Below are 25482 nucleotides of genomic sequence, written 5' to 3' on the forward strand. Positions count from 1 at the left end.
GGGAGACATTAAAATTTTTAGTACTTAATTTAAGTAAATTGGGGGATAGGTAATATATCCACATGGAAGTCAATTCAAAAAGTTTAAGAGGGCTGGGGTTGTAACTCAGTGGTAGAGCGTTTGCCTAGCACTGAGTTGGAGCCTCAGCACCACATAAAAATAAAAAAATAAAATAAAATAAAGGTATTGTGTCCATCTACAACCAAAAAAATATTTTAAAATGAGGTATTCCACTGTTAGTTTGAGAAGTAAACACCTAAATACCTAGGAAAGTTAAAAAATAGAACATTTACTAAGATCTAAGAAAAGAAAAAGTATAAGAGGTACAGAGTGAAAAGTAAGTGACCACCTACCCCCAGCCTCTTAGCTCTTCCACAAGTAGCATCTACCACCTTCCAACTAAGCACTGAAGTTGGTTTGTATCGAACACGCACTCCTGAGGCACTCTGTAGACATGGGGCTACACAGAAGAGGAGACAATGGTACCCCTCTCTGGTAGATTGAAACCAGGGTTTGATGGCTATGATGTCACTAGGCAGTAGGAATATTTCAGTTCTGTTATAACCTCATGGGACCACTATCATATGTGGTCCATCATGGACTGAAATACTGTGTTATCTGTGACTGTATTCAGGTGGAGGGTGAGAGTGGGTGGGCTTTAAGCCAGATGAAGGAGGTTGTAGATATGGATTAGAGGTGACAAGGATGCTAGGAGACATTAAACTAACCACCTTTTAAAATTCTGAAAGCATGGGCTGGGGTTGTAGCTCAGTGGAAGAGCCGCTGCCCCAGCGTGCAGAAGGCCCTGAGTTTAATCCCCAGCACTGAAAAAAAAAAAAAGCATGTTATGTTCATGCGTATTTATAACATTTTTATTTTGTATATATCTTATAGGATAGTTAATGTCTTATATAAAACACACTCCCGGAGGTTGTGCAGTGCCCAATCCACACAGCTGTGCACATTGCCCCTATATATGCTGGGACCATCGAGATCATATTTGCATGCTCTCACTATCCACATAGTAAATATTTTTAGTTGAACTGCTCTGAGGTAAAATGGCGACATCCCAAACTGTTATGTACGGGCATAGGGTTGGAATGAAGAAAAAGACTGGAGAAGTAAACACGAAGAAGGGAGTGAAGGCCTTATCCACCTTGCAGAGGAGGAGTCTGGCACTTGGACCAAGGGTAACTGTGGGGTGGTGCTAACCTGATTTGCAATGCAGACCATCTCTCCGCTGCTGCCCAGAGGGCTCATTGGAGGGGAAGGGGAGCAAAGCCTGGGTGAGCAGCGAGGAGGCTCATCTGGGCAAGAAGTGGCCGTTTTGGCTCTATGGGTAGGGAGGTGGATTGATTCAAGAGAGATTTTAGAGGTCGAAAATAGGTCTTGGTGATTGTACATAGCGCCAACAAGAGAGGGTCAAGGGTGTGGCTCCGAGCTCGAGGAGGTGCCCAGCCAGGGGTTGCACTATCAGAGCAGAAGGACAATGCCATGATTAGTCATTGTTTTCCAACTGTTTAGAATTTTTGAAATGCTATAAAGAAATAAGTAAAACTAAATACTTAAAGAGTTCAAATGCATTTTATATAAACATTACTTATTATCATTCTAATATAAATTGTTAGCAGATAAAATTATTGAAAGTATCATTCAAAAGACCCTGAAGAACCTGTATCACCACTGAAAAGTGAATAATATTACCATTCCATTAGGTACGGGACACCAATGAAAAAAGCAGTTGAGAAATATTTTTAAATTAGATTAAATTATTATTATTATTATTTTTTTTTTGGTGCTGTAACCCAGGGTTTCTACATGCTAGGCAAGTACTCTACTCTGCTGAACTACATCCCCAGGCAGAGAACTATACATGTATATATATTTAATATTTTTTAGTTATAGATGGACACAATATCTTTAATTATTTTTATGTGGTGCTGAGGATCAAACCCAGTGCCTCCCATGTTCGAGGCAAACACTCTAACACCGAGTTACAGCCCCAGCCCCGAGAACTATATAGTGTGTGTGTGTGTGTGTGTGTGTGTGTGTGTGTGTTTTAAGTATTGGGGATTGAACCAGGGCCTCATACACATGAGGCAAGTGCTCTACCAGTGAACTGTATCCCAACCCTTTTAAAAGTTTTATTTTGAGACAAAATTTGGCCTCAAATTTTACAATCCTCCTGCTTTAACCTCCCAAGTAGATGGAATTACAGGCATATAGTACTGTGTCCAGATCTGGAAAGCTATATTTTAAATGTTGAGTCTGAGATGCCTGTGCCCCATAAGCAGTTAGAGGCAAGGACTTGGAGCTCATGATATAAACTGGGGATCCTTAGTCCCTACCTACAATTGAAACTGTGGAAGTAGCTGCGTGTAAGAGAGTTGAATGGAACTTTATAAAAAGCTAACTGAACTAGAAGATGTGTATAGGTAGAAGCCAAAGCAAAGAGCAAATCAAAGAAAACTATGGAGTTAGGAGAAAATGGATACTGCTATCTAGTGCTGGTAGATATTTAACAGCTGGCTCTCTGGGGAGGTGAAGGGAAGCCCTGATTTATAGTGTTTATTCAATTCCAAGGAGTAAATATTCCCATCACAGTCCATTTCAAGTTCTCATGTCAGTGAGCATGGAGCTGGGGAAAGATGAGCACATCAGCCCTTGAGAGTACCATCCCAGATCACAGCTGCAGTCCTAGTGGGAACAGGATTCTGTCAGGGAGTCATGAAGGACATGTTTAAAAGACAAAGCGAACTATGAGTGTAGCTATAAAAACATAGTAAGTTTTGGTGAGGATGCAGAGAAATCAGAACCTCCATACATACTGGTGGGAATATAAAATGGTGCAGCTGCTGAGTAAACCAATTGAGAAGATCCTCAAAAAGTCAAACCCAGAACCACCATATAACCTAGCAATGCACTCTAGGTATATTCTCAGGAGAATTGAAAGAAAATGTTCATACAAAAATTTGTACTTGATTGTTCATAGCAGAATTATTCATGATAGCCAAAAAGTGGAAATAATCCAAATGTCCATCAACTGAAGGCTGAATAAGTAAAAGGTGGTATATTTATACAACAAAATATTACTTAACTGTGAAAGGAATTAGGTATTGATACGTGTTATGATATGAAATACCCTTAGAAACATTATGCTCAGTAAAAGAAGCCAGATGCAAAAGACCAAATATTATGATTCTGTTTATATGAAATATCTAGAATATGTAAATCCATAGAGACAGAAAAGGTTTGTGGTTGCCAGAGGCTATGGGGCGGGTAAAATGAGAGGAACTGCTAATAGTGCTTCATTTTGAGGGGGACAATAAATATATTATGGAATTAGATAATGATAATGGTTTTACAACCTTGTGATTATACTAAAATCCACTAAATTGTACAATTTAAAAGGGTGAATTTTAGAGTTTGTGACTCGTGTCTCAAGTTTTTAAAAAGGTAAAGTTAGTTTCAGTTGTCCATAAAATTGGAATGTAATCACTGGGTTATATTCACAGTCCTTTTCATTTTTTATTTCGAGAGACAGTCTTGGTAAGTTGCTTAGGGCTACACTAAGTTGCTGAGGCTGGCTTTGATCTTGCAATCTTCTTGCCTCAGCCTGCGGAGTCGCTGGGATTACAGGAATGCACCACGGTGCTTTGCCTGGAACATAATCTTAAGGATTATTATTATTTTTTTGGGGGGGGGAGATTAATTACCTAAAGTTTTGAGAAATGGTGGGTAAATTGAAGACTCTAAAATACAAAGTTTGACTTTTTATTGCACTCTTGAATAATTTTCTGGAAATAGATTTCTAGAATTGGTCTTTCTATACTTTGGATATATTTTCCATTGTCTTCTGAATGCTATTTGAGTTGTGGAGAAGTTTGCTGTTAGTATACAGTGTCTCCTGGATTTACAACATGTTATGTCCCAATAAACCCTTTATAAGTTGAATATATTGTAAGCCGAAAATGCATTTCATATGGTTAACTTATCCTAGCAATGCAGCCACTCTAGACTGTCGGGTGTTCACTGTGATTGTGGTTGACCAGGAACCACGGTTACTGCACCACCTGGCACTGAAGAGGTTATTGTACCCATATTTAAGCCCAGGAAGAGATCAAAATTCAAAATTTGAAGTGTGGTTTCTATTGAGTGCATGTGACTTTCACACTGTTGTAGAACTGAAAAATCATAAGTCAAACTACAGTTAAATCAGGGGCCATCTGTAAATTAGTACTTTTATGGGTATTTTGTCTTTTCTGTTTGCTGTAAGAATCAATTTGTGGAAACAAAAACATATATTTGCTATGGTTTGAATGCACTTCCTCCAAAATCCAGGTATTGCCAGTGAGATAGTACTAAGAAGTGGGGCCTTTAAGGGGTGACTGGGCCACGAGAGCTCCTCCTTCCTGAATGGATTAGGAACCCTTATGAAGGGGTGCGATGGAAGAAGTTGGTCCCTTTCTTGCTCTTCCCTCTTCTGCCAAGTTCAGGACCCTGAGAAGGCCCTAACCACACACCAAATGCTGTTGTCTTGATCTTGAACTTCTCAGCTTTCCCATCTGAGAGAAAATAAAATTTTGTTTTCTTTATAAATTACCCCATGTCAGGTATTGTGTTATAGCAGCACAAATGGACTAAGACAATATTCATTGAAATTTGAAACTCAATATTGACATTAAATTTGCAGATCTGACAGAGATGAAGAGTGTAGTGAAAAAATAAAAGCAATTATTCAGAATACTGTGCAGAGATGGAAAATAAGAATTTAAGAGACCTAGAAAATAGAATTAAATGGTCCAACTTACAACTTACGAGAGAGAGAGAATAGCAAAAGGGAGGATAAAGAATATTCAGAGAGAGAATGGTTTTTTTGTTTGTTTGTTTTTTGTGGTGCTGGGGATTGAACCCAGGGCCCTGTGCTTGCCAGGCAAGCATTTTACCAACTAAGCTAATCTCCCCAACCCCTCAGAGAGATAATGTTTAAGAAAATTTCAGAATTAATAAAAACATGTATAACTAGTTAGAACAAATTAAAAAATAAAAAACATGATTCATTAGATTAAAAAATTAAGCACCCCAGGCCAGATAGAGAATTAATCCATGTTTAAATGCATTTCTGTGTAGAAGCCATGTGGCTCTTTATGACCTAGACTCAGAAGTCACATAGTGTCATTTCCACTATATTTTATCTATTAGTCCACGTAGTTACAAGCTTGCCCAGATTCAAGGCCAATAGTGTAAGAGTAGACTCCACTCTTCTAAGAGAGGAATGTGAAGGAATTACAGCCACACTAGGTAAGATAGCAGATGATAGCACAAAGGCCAAAGCACACCCCCAAATCTCATAGCTGTTCTTGAGGGAAGGTGGTCATCAACCTTCAGATATGCCCAAATAATTCATAACTCAGATATGCCCAAATAATTTTTTTTAAGTGATGGGGATGGAACCCAGGGCCTTGTGCATGCTAGGCAGGCACTCTACTATTGAGCTACACACCCAGTGCTAAATTAATTTTTAAGAATAACATCAATGAGCTGGGTGCAGTGGCACATGCCTACTCTCCCAGCAGCTAGGGAAGCTGAGGCAGGAGGATCTTAGGTTTAAAGTCAGCCTTAGCAACTTAGTAAGCCCCTAAGCAACTCAGCGTGACCCTCTCTCTAAAAAAAGAAAGAAAGAAATAGAAAAGAATAACATCAATGATAATAGAATTTTACAATTTCAAAATGAGCCATCCAGCCATGAAAAGATGTAGTGGGAACTTGAAGCCAATCTGAATAGGATACATACTGTTTCCAACTATATGACATTCTGGAAACATATGGAGACAGGAAAAGGACTAGTGGTTGTTAGGAGTTGGGGGGTAGATAGGTGGAGCACAGAGGATTTTTAGGGCAGCTAAACTACTCTGTATGATACTACAATGGTGGTACATGTCATTATACCTTTGTCCAAACCCACAGAACGCACAGTGCCAAGAGAGGTAAATTGTGTACTCTGGGTGATATGATGCATCAATATAGGTTCATCAGCTGTAACAAGTGTACCTCTCTAGGGGGATGCTGATATGGGGAGGCTTTTTGTGGGGGAGGGGATACATGGGAATTTTCTGTACCTTCTGCTCAATTTTGTGATGAGCTTAAAGCTGCTCTAAATAGTAAAGTCTTTTTTTTTTTTTTTAATTTAGAGAACTTGAAGACTCTTTAGAACATATGTGGAAATTCTTGGGGTTTAGGGACTCCAGTTTGAGAAACCATGTTCTAAGAGATTGTGGTGTTGCAGCTACTCAGATGTGTTTGCTCCAGCAGAGTTAAAGAATACCTGTCTGTTGACCTGACTGACAATGTAGAAGTCCATCCTCCAGGTTCACGTTCTCCATCCTAAACAGCTGACACATTCAGGCAGGCCACGTCTTTGGAGAGGTCTGCACTGGCCAGGCCCTTGTTGGCCTCATTCTGACTTGTATGATTAAAAGCTCAGGTGAAAACAATTTAATGGAACATTTTGATCTCATTAAAAAGCAAGAGAAGCACATCTCTGAAATACACTCTCATAAAGCCCAGCCTTGTGGACAGATGTGTGTACCATGCTTCCACCTATCAGGGAAGGATTGGAATTTATAAAGGGGATTTCATTTCTTGGTAACAAAGCCTTTTCAATCCTAGGGATATTTACAACCAACACTGAAAAACCTGATGGTCTGGCCAGTTACCGAGGGTCATAATGTCAGTGACCAGCTTTTGTCTTGGAGAGATTAACTTTAGGGAGTTGCTGGGAGAGAAGAAATGGAAAAAGGACAGATGTTGTTCCATATGTATGAGAAGACACAGATTAGAGAAGAGGGAGAATCAGGGCAGGCTGGAACATCAAGCGGAAAATCGAGGAAAATCTTGCTGCAGGAGGATTTTGCTGCAGAGGGTTGTCACTATTAGCCCACGAATGTTAGTGGGGCTCCTTCTGGTCCTGGTCTCTCAGCCAGGAAGAGAAGAGGATGCCTGGGTTCCTTGATAAATCCTCTTCAGGCAGGTGTTCGCAGTAGCTGGCTTTTTTTTTTTTTTTTTTTTTAAACCAGTTAACAAAAAGCTTTTCTAGTCATCCTGAGAGATTGGTGTTGCTCACTTGTGGGGTTGGGGGTCTGTCTCATCATTTTAACAGGATGTGACATCTGATTTATGGATGGGGAGGTTTACGACTGACCCATGATCCTGTAGTATTGGTGGCAGGACAAGAAAGGGTCCAGATCTCTTGGCTCTAACCTCGCACAGCTCTGGAGCTGCTCTAGCCACATCCTCTTCCACCATTCAGTCATTCAGCAAATGCTCACGCACAGCAACTGTGTCAGGCACTGTACTGACTTTTGGGTTACATCCATGAACAAAAGCAAAGTTGCGTGTTCTTATAGAGCCTACAGTGCCAGGGCTTGTAGAGCCATGTTTGTACAGATCTGGGATGGGGATGGGGCAGAAATAGACAATAAATACTGTAAATAACCAAGTTATAAAGTGTGTTTGGAGGTGGGGAGTGCTGTGGGGGAAGTCATTCTGGATTTGAGGGATCATAGTTCAGTGGGAGGAAGGAGAGCAGATTGTGACTGTGTACAGGGCGGTCAAGGCAATGGGGATAGTATCAGGGGGTCTTGTGAGGGCTCAGGGAGGAGATGCACGTGGTGCCATCCCAGAGACCGGTGGTGAGCGCTCGCAGCTGCTTACTGTGGTGGCTGTGATTACCACACCAGTCTTCCTTACTGGACTGCCTAGTGTCTTCCTGGGGCCTCCAGGCCAATGCTCTGCCCCTAATGGATGGGCAGTTTAAATTAGAGACAGGGACAGGGTCTGGCCTGGCCTAGAATGTGGTGGCGCCACCGGCCCCAACTGTGTACAGTATCTGCTTTGTGTGATGTGTCCACGAGGTGACCGGGAGCCATCTCTGCTGGGTGGTGGTCAAAATAGTAGTTAGAATAGAATATGCTGAGACAAGGGTCAATGTGAAGCCAGAGTTCCCCCAGACTCCTTAAGTCTGGGAGCCCCAGTTCTCCCGATACCATGTTGCTAGGCCACAGTACAAAAGAGAGGACGGTCATCCAGGGCTGGGCTGCTGCTGGGTCTGGTGTCTGTTCTCAGGGAGAGGAGGTCTTACTTGTAGGTAGAGGAAATGACTCTGTGTAGATTCTTAAAAGAAAGCCCCTCAGGCATCCTGGACCCTGTAAGTCTGCCTCAGTGCCTGCTGTTCCACCTTTAGCATCTCTTTATTCAAATAAAAACTCTGGCATCTTAACTTTTTTGGTGTGTGAAACTTTTGGTTCAAACACAATTTTAACTTAGAAACAAACATGTAAAAGAGATTTGAATTTTTTTACTTGTTCTTTTTAGATATGACAGTAGAGTGTATTTTGACATACTCACATATGTAAAAGATATTTGAAAAAAATGTTATTCCATTAAAGGGATAACTTTCTATTCCCATTCCTTGGGGCAGGCTTTCTAAACCCCTGGAGCATAATTTGAACATCACTGCATTAAAGTATTTCAGCTACCTTGTTAAAATGTGAACACTCTTGGTTTTTAAAAAATATTAAACTACTTTAAAATTATTATGGCAGATTTTGATGTGTGTGTGTGTGTGTGTGTGTGTGTGTGTGTGTGTAAGAGGGGTATAATAGACTTCTTAGGGGATATAATGAAAACTGTGGATCTGCTGCCCCCAAATGTGTACATGCCTAAAACTCTGCATCCTGTTTTATGGGGGAAGTGGTTTGTGGACCATAGTTTAAGGATCTGGTTTTATGAGGAATTTGTCTATCAGATTTACTTCCAAATGGAATATAAGTTTTGAGGCATATAAAATTGAGTTTTAATAAGGAAGTAAGGGAAGATGTAGAGGAGAATCAGAATTTTGGGGGTAGAGCAAAGGAATGTGTGCTTTTAACATGACCTCCAGGCAGTTTTGATGATCAGACAGATCATCAATCTGTATCATCAGAGGGCTAGAGCTGATATGTCCAAGCCGAAGGACCCAGGAGACACAGCTCTCAGACAGTAGCCCTAAACGGGTGAGGAGGAGGGAGGGGGACTGGGAGAAGCTGACTGCCCGCAGGCTGAGTTCTGGTCTGACCAGCTGAAGAACAACAGCAAAGGTCCTCCTCCTGCCTTACCCTTCACAGTGGACAAGCCTGGTCAGGTCGCTCTGCTCAGAGCTTGCACTCAGTACCCAAGTTGGGACCTACTGACACAAAAAGGAACAAAAAAGAGGAGTTCAGTAAACTCTGATAGGACTGTTTAGACTGTTTAAAATTCTCATCTGGGGCACCGATGTTTCATATTCTGACATTTCTCTACGGTTTTCATGTTCCAGTGCCAAGTGGAATTCATTCCTACTTTGCAGCAATGGCCAATCTCTTCCTGACAGTCAGGGGACTCTGGAAAGAATGCCAGAAATAATAAAGGGCTTCCATTAACCTGGTGTTAATTGATGGGATCTGCTCCAATCTGGGTCAGGTGCTTACTAAGCAAAGAAGCACTTGCTACTGAGATAGCTACTACCTGTTGACCTGCTGTCCCAGCTCAGTGGCATTTGCCCTTACCTCAATATTCTCCCAGAATGATCTGCTGGCCAGGGACTGTGAGAGAAGGGAGATGAGACTGTTCTTCCTGGAGAAGAACAGGAGGTGGCCTCTCCTGGACCCCCAGGCCTTGAGTCACACATTGGCTCTAGTCAAAACCTGGGTTTATTTAAGAACCTGTTTCTTGGACACTCAGCCAAGACAAACCCAAGCCAGTGCCAACCTGCTTCTCTGGGTGGTTATGACTTTATGCAGCCTTTGTTCTATGATTTGAAGACTCAGAGTGGGTGATGCCTGTCTGGCTCTGGATTCTGTCTGGGGGATAGGAGAAACAGAGCTAGCCCTCCTCTTTCAACCATCTCTGGGTGGCTACTCTGAGCCCTGTTAATATTTTAAAAGCATTTCCAACCTTTTTGGTTCATAAGCGTGTTGACTGGGTGCTCATGCTGTTGTGTGAGATGTACCTACCTCTGAACCTTGTTACCATGTCAACATATCACCTGTCTAATGTGATAGACAGATAATGTGATAGATAGATGTGCTTCCGTTCATCAAAATTGTACAGTTAAGATTTGTGCATTTCAATGTATCTAAACTTCACTTAAACGAAAAATAAGAACTATTTAAAATAATATTAAATCATATTATATTTAAAATAATGATTATTTAAAATAATTTCAAGTGGGGATAGTAAGCAGGAATTAATGGGGAGTTGGTAGATGAAATGAGAACAGAAATGAGTATTAAAGCTGGGGGATGGGTAAATGGGGCTTATGCTATTTTGTTTTTTAAAAATATATATTTGCAATTTACCATAATAAAGTCACATTCCCTAAAGACGTAGGGATGTCTGTTTTCTCTTATAAATCCCACTTCCTGACCAAGAGTCTTAAAGAAACTCATACTTTTAAACTCAGTAATTCCACTTCTGGGATTCTATCCAAAGGAAACAATCAGAGACGCAGAGGGAGTGTCACTGGAGTACGATTTAAAATAAGGGAAACTCAGTGTCCAACAATAGGAGAATGTTTGGAAAAAAGAAAAAAAAAAAACTATGGCACAACCATTAAAGACATGGGAAAGTGTTTTGTGGGTATGTTTGTGTGTGTGTGTGTGTGTCTGTATGTGTGCGGGCATGTGGGGATTGAACACAGGGGTACTTAACCACTGACCCAGATCCCTAGTCCTTTTTATTTTTTATTTTGAGACAGGGTCTTGCTAAGTTCTCAGGCTGACCTTGAACTTGCAAGCCTCCTGACTTGACTTCCTTAGTAACTTGAATTATAGGTGTGTACCACCACTCCTGGTTCAGGGAAAGTGGTTTTAGTGACCTAAAGTTAAATAAGAAAGAATCAGAATATAAAACTGTATACCATGTGATCTTCAGTTTGTATTTACTTATTTATTTATGGTGGTAGGGATCAAACCCAGGGTCTTGAATATGCTTAGCACATGTTCTACCACTGAGCTACATCCCCAGCCTTTCATTTTGTTTTTAATGGGGCACAGGAAAGGCTGGAGTTGTAGCTCAGTGGTAGAACACCTGCCCAGCACATACAAGGCCCTGGGTTCCATCCCCTGCACTGCAAAAAATTAAAAATTAAAATACATCTGTGCAGAAAAATAATCAAGATGTTAAAAGTAGTTATCTGAGGCTGTCCCTCACCCAGCACCCAATACACATTTACAGGGAACCTGGCACTAAAACATTGGGAGATGACCTGCTTCTGGGTCAGGGTTAGTTTCTTCCCTGCTACTTACTACATAAAAGTCAACCTTCAACGTAAGTGTTCATAAATACAGAAGTAGAATTAAAAAGGAGGTGTGGAGTAGTTATCTTTGCTTGGTGGGGCTTATAGCTGATATTTATTTTCCTTTTTATTCTAGTCTGTATTTTCATCCTTTCTATAGTTGACATATTGCTTTAATAATTATTAAAAACTAATTTGTGTTGTTTTGAAGGAAAGGAGGAAAAGAGAGAAGGAAGGACAGATTTTCATGTAGGTACCAGAACAAAATAATAGGTGTTGGAACTAGAAAGGATCTTGGAAATAAAATTATTGCCTAAGTTTAGTAGTTGAAGAGACTGGGGCTCAGAGGAGTTGAGTGACCACCTAGGTCATTTGTGTCTTAGCTTGTTTTAGCATCCACTAGCCCTCATTTTCCGTGAGGACCTTTGCAGTCTGAAGCCCAATTTGTGGGGGGGCCTCTTTGACTCTGCAGCCAGGTTGGATCACCTGTTATTGGCACTCCTGGGCAGCTAGATTGGAAAAATGCCCTGGCTGTAAGAAGGCCAGCAAGACCAGAGACCCCACTGTCACACAGTCATTAGGCTGGTTCCTTTGATAGTTCCTATCAGCCATCTCTGTCTTCTTAGCTCTGCAGTTGCAGAGGTTATTTCTAAGCAACTAAACTGAGTGTCTGGGGGTCTGACTTGTCAGGGCTTTCAAACCACCATCAGTCAGAAAAGAAATTATGTTGTTCAATGGTCAATGTCAAGTTGGAGTCAGAGACAGGTGCTCCTGCCTTTGCCAGAGTTCTTAGGCACTAAGGCCCTTTTCTGCAGGTGTGGGGGCAATGTCAGTTAAATCCCCCTCTCTCTTTTCCTGTGGTATAGAGGATTGAACCCAGGGCCTCATGCAGGCCGGGTAAGTGCTCTACCACTGAGCTGCACCCGCAGTCCTGTTCATATGTGTTTATGACCCTTCCCACCCATTTTTTCCAGCATACTCTCTACCACACACACACTCACACACATATATATGTATATATGTGTATATATATATATATATATATATATATATATATTTCATCTTTGTGTTAGCTGGAGCTCTCTTTGAGATATTGAGTCTTCACTAGGACCCAGCACATATTAAGCCCTCAAAAAATTGTCGAATATGGATTGAATGGGCATCATTCCCCTAGAACATGGAAGACCTGACAGGTTCCAAGTTAACAATATCTCCAGGGTTTGTATATTTTAATTCTAAAAGAACAGGATGTTTAGGGGGAAACATTTGGCACTTAATATTTGTCGCTGGCTCTTTGTGGTTCCAAAATCTGTGGATATTTGTCACCGCCTGCAGCAACAACTTGCACGGGTCTTATGGGTGGTGGAGTGGAAACTGAAGCACTTCTATCTTTCTCTTTAGTGCGCTGCTTTCTTGCTTGTTTATTTATAGAGGATAGAGGAAATGAGGTTTACTTGCTTTGAGAGGAGAGAGAGAGAGACCCCGCTTATCAGAGAGAAAGAAACTTTGCTTAAGAGAGAAACTTTGAAAGAAAGACAGGCTTTTCTTAGAGCTTAGAAGGAGAGAGGCCTGCCACGCCTTAAAGTCCTGCATCCTGTGAACTAAGGGTACGTCTACCTAAGCTTCTGCTACTGCTTTTCTTCTGCTAATGGCTGCTGTCGTGTATGTCCCTCTGGCTGCTTCTAATGGCTGCTGTGGCGTGTCTTCTTCTCTGGCTACTGCTGCCCCGCGTGTATCTTCTTCTCTAGCTTTTCTGGTAATGGCTGCTGCATCTGTCTCGCTCCGCCTACGCTTATATCACCTCCAGGACCCGGCGAGCAGGGCCACGCTTCTTACGCAAAGATTAGGTGAGATGCTCGGAGCAGGTAATTAGTGCTTGAGAACACATGCGCATACATTGTGTGCGTGGACGAGAAAATCACCTGAGTGTGCTTATGTCAATTAACCTCCTCGCTGCTGGTGTGATCAGGCGCCGCCAACATGGCACAGCCCCCAACAATATTTATTTGCACAACTGCAATGAAACATTTTTTGTTTTGCTTTTTTTGTGAGGGTATTGGGGATTGAACTCAGGGTCACTCGACCACTGAGCCACATCCCCAACCCTATTCTGTATTTTATTGAGAGACAGGGTCTTATTGAGTTGCCTAGAACCTCACTGTTGCTGACACTGGCTTTGAACTTGTGATCCTCCTGCCTCAGTCTCTGGAGCCACTGGGATTACAGGCATGCACCACTGTGCCTGGCTGCAATGAAATGTTTTTGGAAAATTGTTAATATCAATGCATAAGCTTCAGGAAACCACCACTCCAGGAGCATATCCAGGGAGACCACTGTGCTGTTCACTCTGCTGCCTTCCATTGCTCCCTCTTGGTATCTATTTGGGTTTGGTCAATCAATTTGATGATTAGCTAAAAATATATTTTGACTTTAAAAAGTTAAGCAATTTTTTAAAGTACAGCATCACCTTCCTGCTCAAAACACTAGAAAAAATAGGGATAGAAGGAACATGCCTCAACATTGTAAAGGCTATCTAGGCTAAGTCCCTGACCGACATCATTCTTGGAGAAAAACTGAAAGTATTCCCTCTAAAAACTGGAACAAGGCAGTTCTTTTGGTTCAAACAAAATTTTAACTTAGAAACAAACATTTCACCACTTCTTTTCAACATCGTTCTTGAAACTCTAACCAGAGCAATCAGACAGAACGAAGAAATTAAAGAGATACGGAGAGGAAAAGAAGAACTCAAACTATCACTATTTGCTGACATGATTCTATCTTTAGAGGATCCAAAAAATTCCACCAGAAAACTTCCAGAACTCATAAATAAATTCAGCAAAGTAGCAGGATATAAAATCTACACTCACAAATCTAATGCACTTATATTCATAATTGATGAACCCTCTGAAAGAGAAATTAGGAAAGCTACCCCATTCAGATAACCTCAAAAAAAAAAAAATGGAAATTAATCTAACAAAAGAGGTGAAAGACCTCTATAATGAAAGCTACAGAACACTAAAGAAAGAAATCAAAGAAAACCTTGGAAGATGGAAAGACTCCCACGTCTTTGGATAAGCAGAAATAATATTGTCAAAATGGCCATGCTAACAAAAGCGCTATACAAATTCAATGCAATTCCAATTAAAATCCCAGTGATGTACCTCACAGAAATAAAGAAAGCAATCATGAAATTCATTTGGAAGAATAAGAGACCCAGAATAGCCAAAGCAATCCTTAGGAGGAAGAGCAAAGCAGGAGGTATCACAATACCAGACCTACAACTATACTACAAAGCAATAGTAACAAAAACGGCATGGTACTGGTACCAAAATAGACAGGTAGACCAATGGTACAGAATAGAGGACATAGATACAAAACCACATAGATACAGTTATCTCATACTAGACAAAAGTGCCAAAAACATACAATGGAGAAAAGATAGCCTCTTCAACAAATGGTACTGGGAAAACTGGGAATCCATATGCAGCAAAATGAAATCAAACCCCTATTTCTTACCCTGTATGGAACTCAAATCAAAATGGATCAAGGACCTAGGAATTAGACCGGAGACCTTGTGCCTAATAGAAGAAAACGTAGGGCCAGATCTTCATCATGTCGGCTTAGGACCAGACTTCCTTAACATAACTCCCAAAGCACAAGAAATAAAAGTAGAAATCAATAAATGGGATAGATTCCAACTAAAAAGCTTTTTCTCAGCAAACAATCAACAATGTGAAGAGAGCGCCTACAGAGTGGGAGAAAATCTTTGCCACACCCACTTCAGATAGAGCACTAAGCTCCAGAATTTATAAAGAACTCAAAAAGCTTTACTCCAAGAATACAAATAGCACAATCAATAAATGCACTAAGGACACTTCACAGAAGAAGATCTACAAGCAATCAACAGATATATGAAACAATGTTCAACTTCTTTAGTAATAAGAGAAATACAAATCAAAACTATCCTAAGATTCCATCTCACCCCAATTAGAATAGTGATTATCAAGAATACAAGCAACAATAGGTGTTGGTGAGGATATGGGGAAAAAGGTACACTCATACATTGCTGGTGGGGTTGCAAATTGGTGCAGTCACTCTGGAAAGCAGTATGGAGATTCCTCAGAAAACTTGGAATGGAAGCACCATTTGACCCAGCTATCCCACTCCTTGGCCTATACCTAAAGGACTTAAAATCAGCATACTACAGTGATGCAGCCACATCAGTGTTTATAGCAGCTCAATTCACAATAGATTGTGGATCCAATCTAGATGCCCTTCGATAGATGAATGGATAAAGAAACTGTGGTATATATACACAATGGAATATTATTCAGCCACAAAGAAGAATAAAATTATGGCATTTGTAGGTATATGGATGGAGCTGGAGAATATCATGCTAAGTAAGATAAGTCAGTCCCCCAAAACCAAAGGCCGAATGTTTTCTCTGATAAGTGGATGATGACAACATTAAGAGGGGGAGAGGGGGTAAAGGAAGAATGAAGGAAGGATGAATTGTGTAAAGGGAAATTAGGGGTGGGGAGGGGATGGGGGGAAGGAAAGAGACTGAGACAAACATCATTATCATATGTACATGTATGATTACACAAATGGTGTGACTCTACTTCGTGTACAACCAGAGAAATGAAAGTTGTACCCCATTTATGTACAATAAATCAAAAAATAATAATAATAAAGTTAAGCATTGTTTTTATTTTAGAGTTTTCTTAAATTTAGACTACCAGATCATCAAGCACCTACTCTAAGTAGAATAATTCAAAGATTAGGCTTATTCTCCAGGACCTGTGGGATAACCTTTAGGTTTTTTTTAATTGTAGTAAAGTACACATAAAATTTGCCATCTCAACCATCTTTAAATGTGCATTAAGCACACTCACACTGCTGTGCTGTTATTACCATTTGTCCACAAAACTCTTTTCATTTTGCAAATCTGCAACTCTGCCCATTAAACAGCATCTCCCCATCCCGCTCGCCAGAGCCTCTGGCAATCTCTATTGGACTTTCTGTCTCTGTGAATTTGACTACTCTGGGCACCTCATGTACACAGACTAATACAGAAGTTTTCCTTTTGTGACAGGCTTGTCTGACCTGCCATCATCATTCTTACTACTACTATGGATTTGTATTTGGAGGTGGGTGCTGGTGGGCACCAAGACCAGGCCTCTGCAGAACAGAGAAGTAAGGACAGGCTTACCCCCAGCAGCCCACTCTCCTGCCCCAGCCCTCCCTCAGTTCCAACTCACCTCATTTCTCAGAAGCTAAATGTCCTCATCCCCTTCATCCCATTTCCCACTCCTCCCGGAGAGCATGTGACTGGCCTAGTATAGGTCACATGCCCATCCCATGGCAGAGGAGGGCAGGCCACCTCATTTGACGATCCCTTCAAGACTGCATTTAATAAGGAAGCTATGTATCCTCCCAAAGAGCAAGGATGGGGATGCACACTGGGAAGCCCAGACCAATAGATGTCCACTACAGAGGAGGTCCTCCAACAAGGTTCAAAATTCATTTTTGCCTTTCTATTCCACAATGCCTTGGGCCTGAGTCTTTAACCCTTGGGTTTTGTTTGCAATTTTGTTTTTGGCTTGGCTTTCCTTGCAAAATTTCTAGCAGTTTGAGAGTCAGAATTTAGCTCCTGACACACTCTGTGAGCCATACAGGGGCCTGTGCTGGCTGCTCTCAAACACCAGCACGCTTGAACACAGACCCAGACGCTGATAACCTGAGTCCCATCCTGGCTTGCCAGTCCCATGACTGTGTGGCCTTGAGCAAGTGATTTCATTTCTCAAGGTCTCAGTTTTCTTATCTGTAAAATTATAAATAAGGAACTGGAGTATAACTCAGGGCAGATGTAAGGCCCTGGATTCAATCCCCAGCACCATAGACAGACAGACACACACACACACACACACACACACACACACACACTCCACAATACAATAACATTACTGAACCTCACTGGGGTTGTTTTGAAAATTAAATAATCTTTTGTGCTAAGTGCTTGTTGACCTATTGTCTTAATAATGTTTACAGCTAATATAGTGGGGAAAAAGACACCCCCTTGTCTGGGCAAATGCAGTCCTATCATGAGGCACACCACAACCTGGACTCATGCTCTGAGTTAGGTAACCTTGTGAATAGCCCATTCAACTGTATACAGCAGTCCTGCCTGTGGGGCAGGTATTTATATACCCCTTTTATAAGTCAACTATGGCTCAGAGAAGTTGAGCACCATGTAATGGTAATGGGGTAGTGAGGTCTCTTCTAACTTGTCTATTTACTTAGGACAACACGAAGAAGCAACCCTAGTCTTATGGCCATCCCACCACCTCTATTGTGGACCATATGTCTTTGTTGCCAGCTCGTCAGCTTAAACCTCATCAGTCTTCCACAGTGATGGCTACCAAATCCTCTCTAGCATCTAACCTATAGATTATTGTCAATCTCTACTCTCTTCTTTATTACTCTGACAATCATTTTAAAAACTTAGACGTTATTTTGAAGGAATAGGGATGGTGGAAAGAAGGATAGATTTTCACTCAGGTATCATCCTGACTTGGCAATTTTATTTTTCTGTGGCCCATTTAATATCTAGACGGGAAGGACTAAAAATACTATGGGTCTGAATGAATTCTTCTAAAGCTGTAAGATCAGTGTTACCAACAGATAGCTCAGTATTAGGCAAAGAAGTTTCCAACTTGAGAACTTTTTCCTTTCTTTTATTAGGGGCCCATGTGTTTTACATGGTCAGCTGATGCTAGAGGGGTGTGAATTAACAAGTTTCCACCTTCATTTCTAAATTCTTCTGTTATTTCTCTGATGAAGAAGCAGTACCCACTGCCTGCTGTGTTTGACATTGTGATTTGGACATGTGTCATCTAGTTGTGCACAGAGGGCAGGAAGGTACTGTGCACTGTATTTACACACTGAGTGTGTTTGTGTATCTCCTGTATGAATCTGTGCAGTATACTGATTGTTTACTTTCAAAGGTGGATCACTGGGTAAATTGAAGTGCTCTCAAGGAATTGATTTGTTCACAGAACACTGAATATAACTGCAGAAGTCTGCCAGTTATTCCCTGATTGAGCTCTAAGTTTCTGTCTTGAATGGTGCGATTTCAAAGCTTAGTTCAGATTTGAAACAGCTGCAGCAAGATGGTATGAACATCCCCAAGTGGCATAAGAAAATTAGCACACTTTGAAATGGAGATTATCTAAGTCTCAGAACCACTATTTCCCCAGCAAACCCCCTACTGAAGTGGCATGCAAAAGATACCAAATGAAAGCCAGTAAAAAGGAATGAACTTGACCCATGTGCCTTCAGAGGCCCAACCCAATGTAGTTAGAGTGAACTAAAATTATCTGCTTGAGCAGGTTTGATCGTCTAACACCAATTCTCAGGCCTCAGAAGCCAGCTTAGCCTTGCCGCTGGCAGTTAAACAACAGAGTCATATTTAATGCTTTAGACATGGCTGTTAAATTTGGCCCAGTGTGAGTTTATGTTTGATCAGATCTATGAAAGTGGAGGATTCCTGTTGGGGAGGACTGGGTTCTAGCCCAGGGACTTACAGACTGTGACGCTGGACATGCTAATCACCCCATCAAGAGTCGGGCTTTCGTCTCTGCACAGTGAAGGAGTCAAACCCTGCTCTGCTTGCCTGCTGGAGTCTGTGGAGATCAGATAGGATGGTGTTTGGGAACTGTGAAGGCACTGTAAACTACTGGGACAATTATGTTCACAGGCAGAACACCAAATTCTTTCTGCCTTCACTTAATTGTCCATTTAACTTACATACTGTGGGTTCTACATTCATTCTTACAGCAAAACCCTTTTGAAAGTATTGTTTTTAGAACCGAAATCAATATATGTTTAGTCGTTCTTTTTAACCTTCAAGTCCTCTTAGATGAGGAAAAAATTAAGAGGAAAAATGGACCAAAGGAGTTGGGAGCCCAATGGTATAAAGAATTCCCATCCCGATGTCCTGTCTTTCCTCTGTGACACCAACATCTAAATCCAAAGCCAGCTGAGTAGGTTGGTACACCACTGTAATCCCAGAGACTCAGGAGTCTGAGGCAGAAGGATCACAAGTTCAATTTTAGCCTCAACAATTTAGCAAGACTCTGTCTCAAAATAAAAAATATAAAGGACTTTGGATGTGGCTCAGTGGTAAAGTGCACCTGGATTCAATCCTCAGTTCCCCAAAATTACATACATACATATATAAACACATAAATAAAATTCAAAACCAAAGATTCTGGTTGACTGTTAGGCTCCAGTTCTTCCAGTACCCCTTCTGTGGTCCCCAATCTCCTCAGTTCACCTCAAAGATCAAAGTGCTGAGTTCATGTGTTGCTGTCCCAAGCCGCACTGAACACAGCTCAGAATTCTACCTGTTAGCCATATAGTATGTATTTTTTTTTAAAAAATTTTTTTCCTAGTTGTTGATGGACCTCTATTTATTTATTTTTATTTATATACGGTGCCGGGAATCAAACACAGGTCTCACACATGCTAGACAAGTGCTCTACCACCGAGCTACAACCCCAGCCCTTACAGTACGTATTTAGAGAATATTTATAAGAGAGGAAAATAAAAATGGAGACTGAAATTGTTTTCTCCTCTTCCTAAGGTTCTGCCATCACAAAATGAGAAACAACATGTTTGCCATATTTCAACACATCTGAGACACCACTGCTTAGGAGACAAATCACTTTTTATGTATCACAAAGAAAGAAAATACTCTTATCAGTTAAAATCTGACAGTGCTTCCTTACCATATCCATTATAAGACACACGTTGATTTCATAGATGTTAAATGTGAAAAAATGTTACTTATTGAACAGAAGGGATCAAATATTCCTATCTTTTACAAAAGGCAAAGTTTTCTCCTTTTGGACCTGATATAGTAGGTTAGCAAACTTCAAACTGTCTCATATTTATTCCCAGTTTCTTACATCTGTACATGTTATATAATTGCTTTTATGTGGGTGGAAGGAGGTCATTCATTCTATTTTTCTCATGGATCCAGTAATACAAAATATGGGTGTGAGTATAGTTTTGAGTAAGGTAAATGCAGACTGTAAAATACTTATCTGAACAAAAGTCATCATCAATTCTGTGGTCTGTTAGTTTTTTTGCAAGATATTTTTAAAGTAAGAAATGTTTAAAGGCATTTGGCACATTGATTATGTTTTCTTTCTCCCGAAGAGTGCTTTTTGTTGTTTTATTTTAATGGTTGGTTTGACTGTTTTGTTGTTGCTATTGAGTCGGTTCTACTTCAAGTAAATCAACTGAACAGGGAGTTCCTCTCGCACAGAGAAATTAAGCATGAAGAGGCTCACATGCTGAGAGCACATCACCTGCTTGGGCTAAATATGACATTTTCATTATGCAAGTGGGAATTCCAAGTCTTTCTGGGCAGAAGAGAGAGAGGAACACAGGAACTAGAAAGAAATACAGCTTGTGTGATGATCCCTTGTAAATTTTTCGTGGACTAGCCATTGCATTTGGAATGTCCTTGCTCATAAATTCTACAGTTTGGGATGAGAAAAACCCCACCTGTTTCTAGCCTGTTCCATTACCTTATTTCTCTGCTCCATCAGGACATTTTATATGTGACAGCAAAGAGAGTACAAATACACACACACACACACAAAATGTATTTCTAGGGACCAGACCATGGCCAGGTGGAAAGAGATGATCCACATTATTGTAGTTCTCATGGAGCTTCATCATCAATTGGCCACCACAGTGCCTTGGCTCCTGCCTGGGATTCCCAGGCTGTTACTGTGATGGGGAGTGTCAGCAACCCTCATGCTGGGCAAGGAAATTGTTTATGTTTGATCACTGCTAATGCACTTTTGCCCACTGTTCTCTCCCCTGCAGTCGGAGTACCACTATGAGTATACCGCGTGTGACAGCACAGGTTCCAGGTGGAGGGTCGCCGTGCCGCACACCCCAGGCCTGTGCACCAGCCTCCCTGACCCCGTCAAGGGCACCGAGTGCTGTAAGCAGCCTTCCTACTTCAGGGCCTCCCTGCTGCTTAGCTCTAACCTCCTTACCCCGAGCCTCCTGCCATCTAAGCTAGACTCTTCCTGATAGGGCAACTGCCTTAAGGAATCAGATCTTCCCCCAAGTTAGTCCCCATCCCTAATCCTGTGGAAATTGATGCAGAACTATTATTTCATGGACACAAACTGGATATCTGAATTTGCTTTTATTAAAAAAAAAATTGAAATCAGTCAGGTGTGGTGGCATACACCTATAATCCCAGCTACTCAAGAGGTTGAGGCAGGAGGAGTCCAAATTCAAGACCAGCCTGGGAAACTTAGAGAGCCCTTGTCTCAAAAAATAGAAAGGGGTAGGAATGTAGCTCAGTGTTAGGGCACCCCTAGGTTCAATTCCCACTACCATAAATAAATAAATAAATACCATCGGTGGACACAGCATGAGCAATTCTAGCCATGTGCCACCCAGATACTTGGTCTTTGTCAGTATTCATTTTCTTTTTTTGCCTGTGCATTTCTCTCCAATCTACACTCATGAAGCCAAAATCAGGTATTTAGGGAACATTGATTGCTTTTGTTCTTGAAAAGGAAGCCAGAGCCGATAAATTTCTGCAGAGACAGACCTTAAAGATGCACCGGGCATCACTTCTGGGGACAAGAATCTTCCTGACTGTGGATCTGACTGTGTAATCAGGAAGGTGGTGGCTTGTTGCAGCTCCTGTCCCTGCCTCTGTAGTGGCAACTTTCCTACAATTGGTCGCTATTTTTCCTCAACTGTCTTTTAGGAATACAAAGGAAATAACAATAAAAATCAGGGGCAAGAATTAAGGAATTATTCAGAGAGTTGGAAAGGAGATTGAGGGTGTTTAAATTAAAAAATCAGCTTAGTTCAGTGACTGGTTCAGTAGGTGAACAGATACATACTGGTTACATTTCTGAATGGATATTGCTGAGATCTGGGCACAACTGTGGCATGACTAACAAACAAGTAAAACATCTTCAGTTTACTCAGGTGACATCAGTGAGCTCCTACTATGTGTAAGCACTATGATGTTCCAGTGCTGTGTGAACCACAAAGATGAATAAGGCACAGTCCCTGCCTGCAGGAGCTCACAGCATGGAGGAGGGAGCAGACATTCATTCATCCATTCATTGTTTTGGCAAAACTTCATGAAGCTCCTGCAATATCTGTGCTAGTACTGAGCCAGCCATCCCCCGTGAGCCCAGAGCCTAGTGGGTGGGAGAAAAATGGGATGTGGTAATACAACGTGAGAAAGAATGGGAATTATGGATCTTAGTTATGAGGAACAGCTGGGAGGATCACTGAAGCAAAAGTTTGAAGGTGAAAACAGCAACACACTAAAGGTAGAGCATGGGGCCCAGGGTGCCAGCCACACAGAGAAGGTGACAGAGAGGGTGAGGTGGAAAAAAGTCCGTAGTGGGAGATCAGGCTGGAACGATAGGTGCTGGGGAAACCGGAGAAGATTCTGAATGCCAGGCTGAAAGCTTAATTCTATAATCAATGAAGGAGGAGTAACTGATTTTTTTTAAAAAAAGAAAACAGGCCAGGGACAGTGGCACACACCTGTAATCTCAGCAACTCCTGAGGCTAAGACAAGAGGATCACAAGTTTGAGGCCAGCCTCATCAACTTAGTGAGACCCTGTCTCAAAATAAAAAATAAAAAGGGATGAGGGTGTAGCTCAGTGGTAAAGTGCCCCTGGGTTCAATCCCCAGTACAAAAGAGAGAGAGAACAAAGTACAAAATCAGCATTTTAGGAAGATACCCTTGGCCACAGAATAAGCAAAAATATGAAATAGGGGACTAGTTAGGAGGGAATTGGAACGGTAGAGTTAACAGGTCTCAAGAATCTCAATTAACATGGGAGCAGCAGAACCAGAAAGAAAAGACAGAGGACAGAGGCTGAAGGGAGAAATTCAAGGCTGGAGAACCATTCATCACCCAGAGGGGCCTGCATCTTCCTCCCTGGAACACCCTCAGGATGGCTGAGGCATCTTGCCAAAGGAATCAAGATCATCAGGAATGAGCCCAAAGTCCTGCAGCAAGTCCGAGCTTGCCCAACCCTAAATCTTTTTTATTTTTTAAAATAACAGTTTTATTGAAATACAATTTACACACCATAAAATTCACACCTTAGAGGGTAAATTTCAGTGGCTTTTAGAATACTTGTGGCAACAATCCCCACCCCAATTTTGGAACATTTTAATCATGAAAAGAAATCTCATCTCATGGACAATTTCTCCCAAGGCCCCTTTCTCCCCTCCCCCAGCCTCTGTCAAAAATAAGTTCACTTTCTGTGTCTATTCCTCTACCTTTTCTGGATATTGCATATAAATAGTATCACACAGTACATGCCATGTCCCTAAATCTTAGTGAGCCAAACCCCAGAATCCCATCCCTGAGCTGCTCCCTTTAGAATGCCCTCAACCTGTCCACCTCTCCAGGGGCCACAGTGACCTCACCACCCCTCCTTTGTCCCTGCCCTGCTTTCCAGCCTTCTCTTGCAATGCCGGGGAGTTTCTGGATATGAAGGACCAGTCCTGCAAGCCGTGCGCTGAGGGCCGCTACTCCCTCGGCACGGGCATCCGGTTCGACGAGTGGGATGAGCTGCCCCATGGCTTTGCCAGCCTCTCAGCCAACATGGAGATGGATGAGAGCGCCACAGAGTCCACTGAGAACTGCACTTTGTGAGTTTGCACACACACACCCTGCCCGCTGGGGAAGGGGCTCCTGGGCACCCTGGGCAGCATCCTCCAGTACAGGGAGGAAAGAGGTACAGAGGAAGCCATGCTGCCAGAGGAAGCTGTCGGAGGTGACTGCTACCTCAGTGCACTCTTACCTAAGCTTACCCTGGCAGGCATTGGTGACAATGGGAAACACGAAGAAATAGAGGGGATAGTCAGGGGACAGGGTCAAATGGTCCAGTCTATTTAAAATGAAAACCTATTGGATTTCCACTATGGAAGTTTGGATCAGCCAGTAAACTTCCTCAACTTGACTGGAACACAACATGCAAAGTATTGGATATCTTCCTGACTTTTATGCTAACTTCTAAAACTGGTTCTGCCTAATCTGAGTTAATAAATTTGGGGGGGAATAGAGTAGGTCTAGAACTTTAGTTCCTGGTGGCTGAGATGTCTAAACCACTGGAGACCCCAATGACCAGAAAAATTTCCAACTCAGACCAAGATATTGGCCAGTAGTTGAAGAGTCAGCTCAGGATACTTGGACAACTAGCTGTTTATTTCACATGTGCTTTCAATGTGTCAGACACTGTGCTGGATGCTTTACATACATTATTTTCTATTATCCACCCAGGAACCCCACGAAATAGGTATTATGGTTCCCATAAAGGAGATGAGAAACTAGAGCCTCAGTGAGGTTAAGTGATCCTCCTTCATTACTTAGCTTACAGCTGATGAGACTAGAACTCAAACCCAGTCCCAAACTGTTGGCTGCCTCATACCGCCACCTCCAAATAACATTTATGATTTGCAAGTGGGTGCTAGGGAGTAAAATTGGGGGTGGGGGGGTTGCAAAGATATTAAAAGCAATCATACATTGTTTTTTAAAAATATTGACAAGGACAGCTAGACATGGGGGCGAATGCCTGAAATTTCAGAGACTTGGGAGGCTAAAGTAAGAGGGTGCAAGTTCAGGGCCAGGCTCAGCAACATAGCGAGGCCCTGTCTCAAAATAAAATATAAAAAGAGCTGGGGATGTAGTTCAGAGATAAAGCAACCCTGAGTTTAATTCCCAGTACCAAGAGAATTAAATAAATAAATAGTAAATAAAATAAAAAATATATATATGGACAGTAAATTTGGGAGGAATAGAAGAGAAGTTTCTTTTACACAGGAAATGAATAAAAAGGACTGAAGAACTGTGTTGCACTCAGGTTTCTAAAACTGGGAGCAATGTCTCTCATTCTTATACTTAAATCTCCCAGAGGAAACAATGTCTGAGCTACACGGTGGACTTTTAAAAGTCCAATTTTGGTTATTTTAGAGTTCAATTTTATGTGTCAAAATTATGAATATGAAAATACTGGGGGCAGAGATAGAGCCAGAGAGGATGCAAGCCAGAAGGAGAGGGAATGTGTGGGATTAAGACTAACAACCC

General features: G+C 41.6%; 1 protein-coding gene across 2 annotated transcripts in view; it reads left to right on the forward strand.

Moving 5' to 3' along the window:
- ELAPOR1 (endosome-lysosome associated apoptosis and autophagy regulator 1) overlaps window positions 1–25482 on the forward strand; it is a 95662-nt gene that overhangs the window by 37056 nt on the left and 33124 nt on the right. For both annotated transcript variants that reach the window (XM_079132712.1, XM_079132711.1), the window contains exons 2-3: window positions 21218–21338; window positions 23855–24047. In XM_079132712.1, coding sequence (XP_078988838.1) covers window positions 21218–21338; window positions 23855–24047 — 314 coding nt within the window. The remainder of the gene's footprint in view (window positions 1–21217; window positions 21339–23854; window positions 24048–25482) is intronic.

This window comes from Sciurus vulgaris, assembly GCF_902686455.1.
Source record: "Sciurus vulgaris genome assembly, chromosome: 1".
NCBI lineage: Eukaryota > Metazoa > Chordata > Mammalia > Rodentia > Sciuridae > Sciurus > Sciurus vulgaris.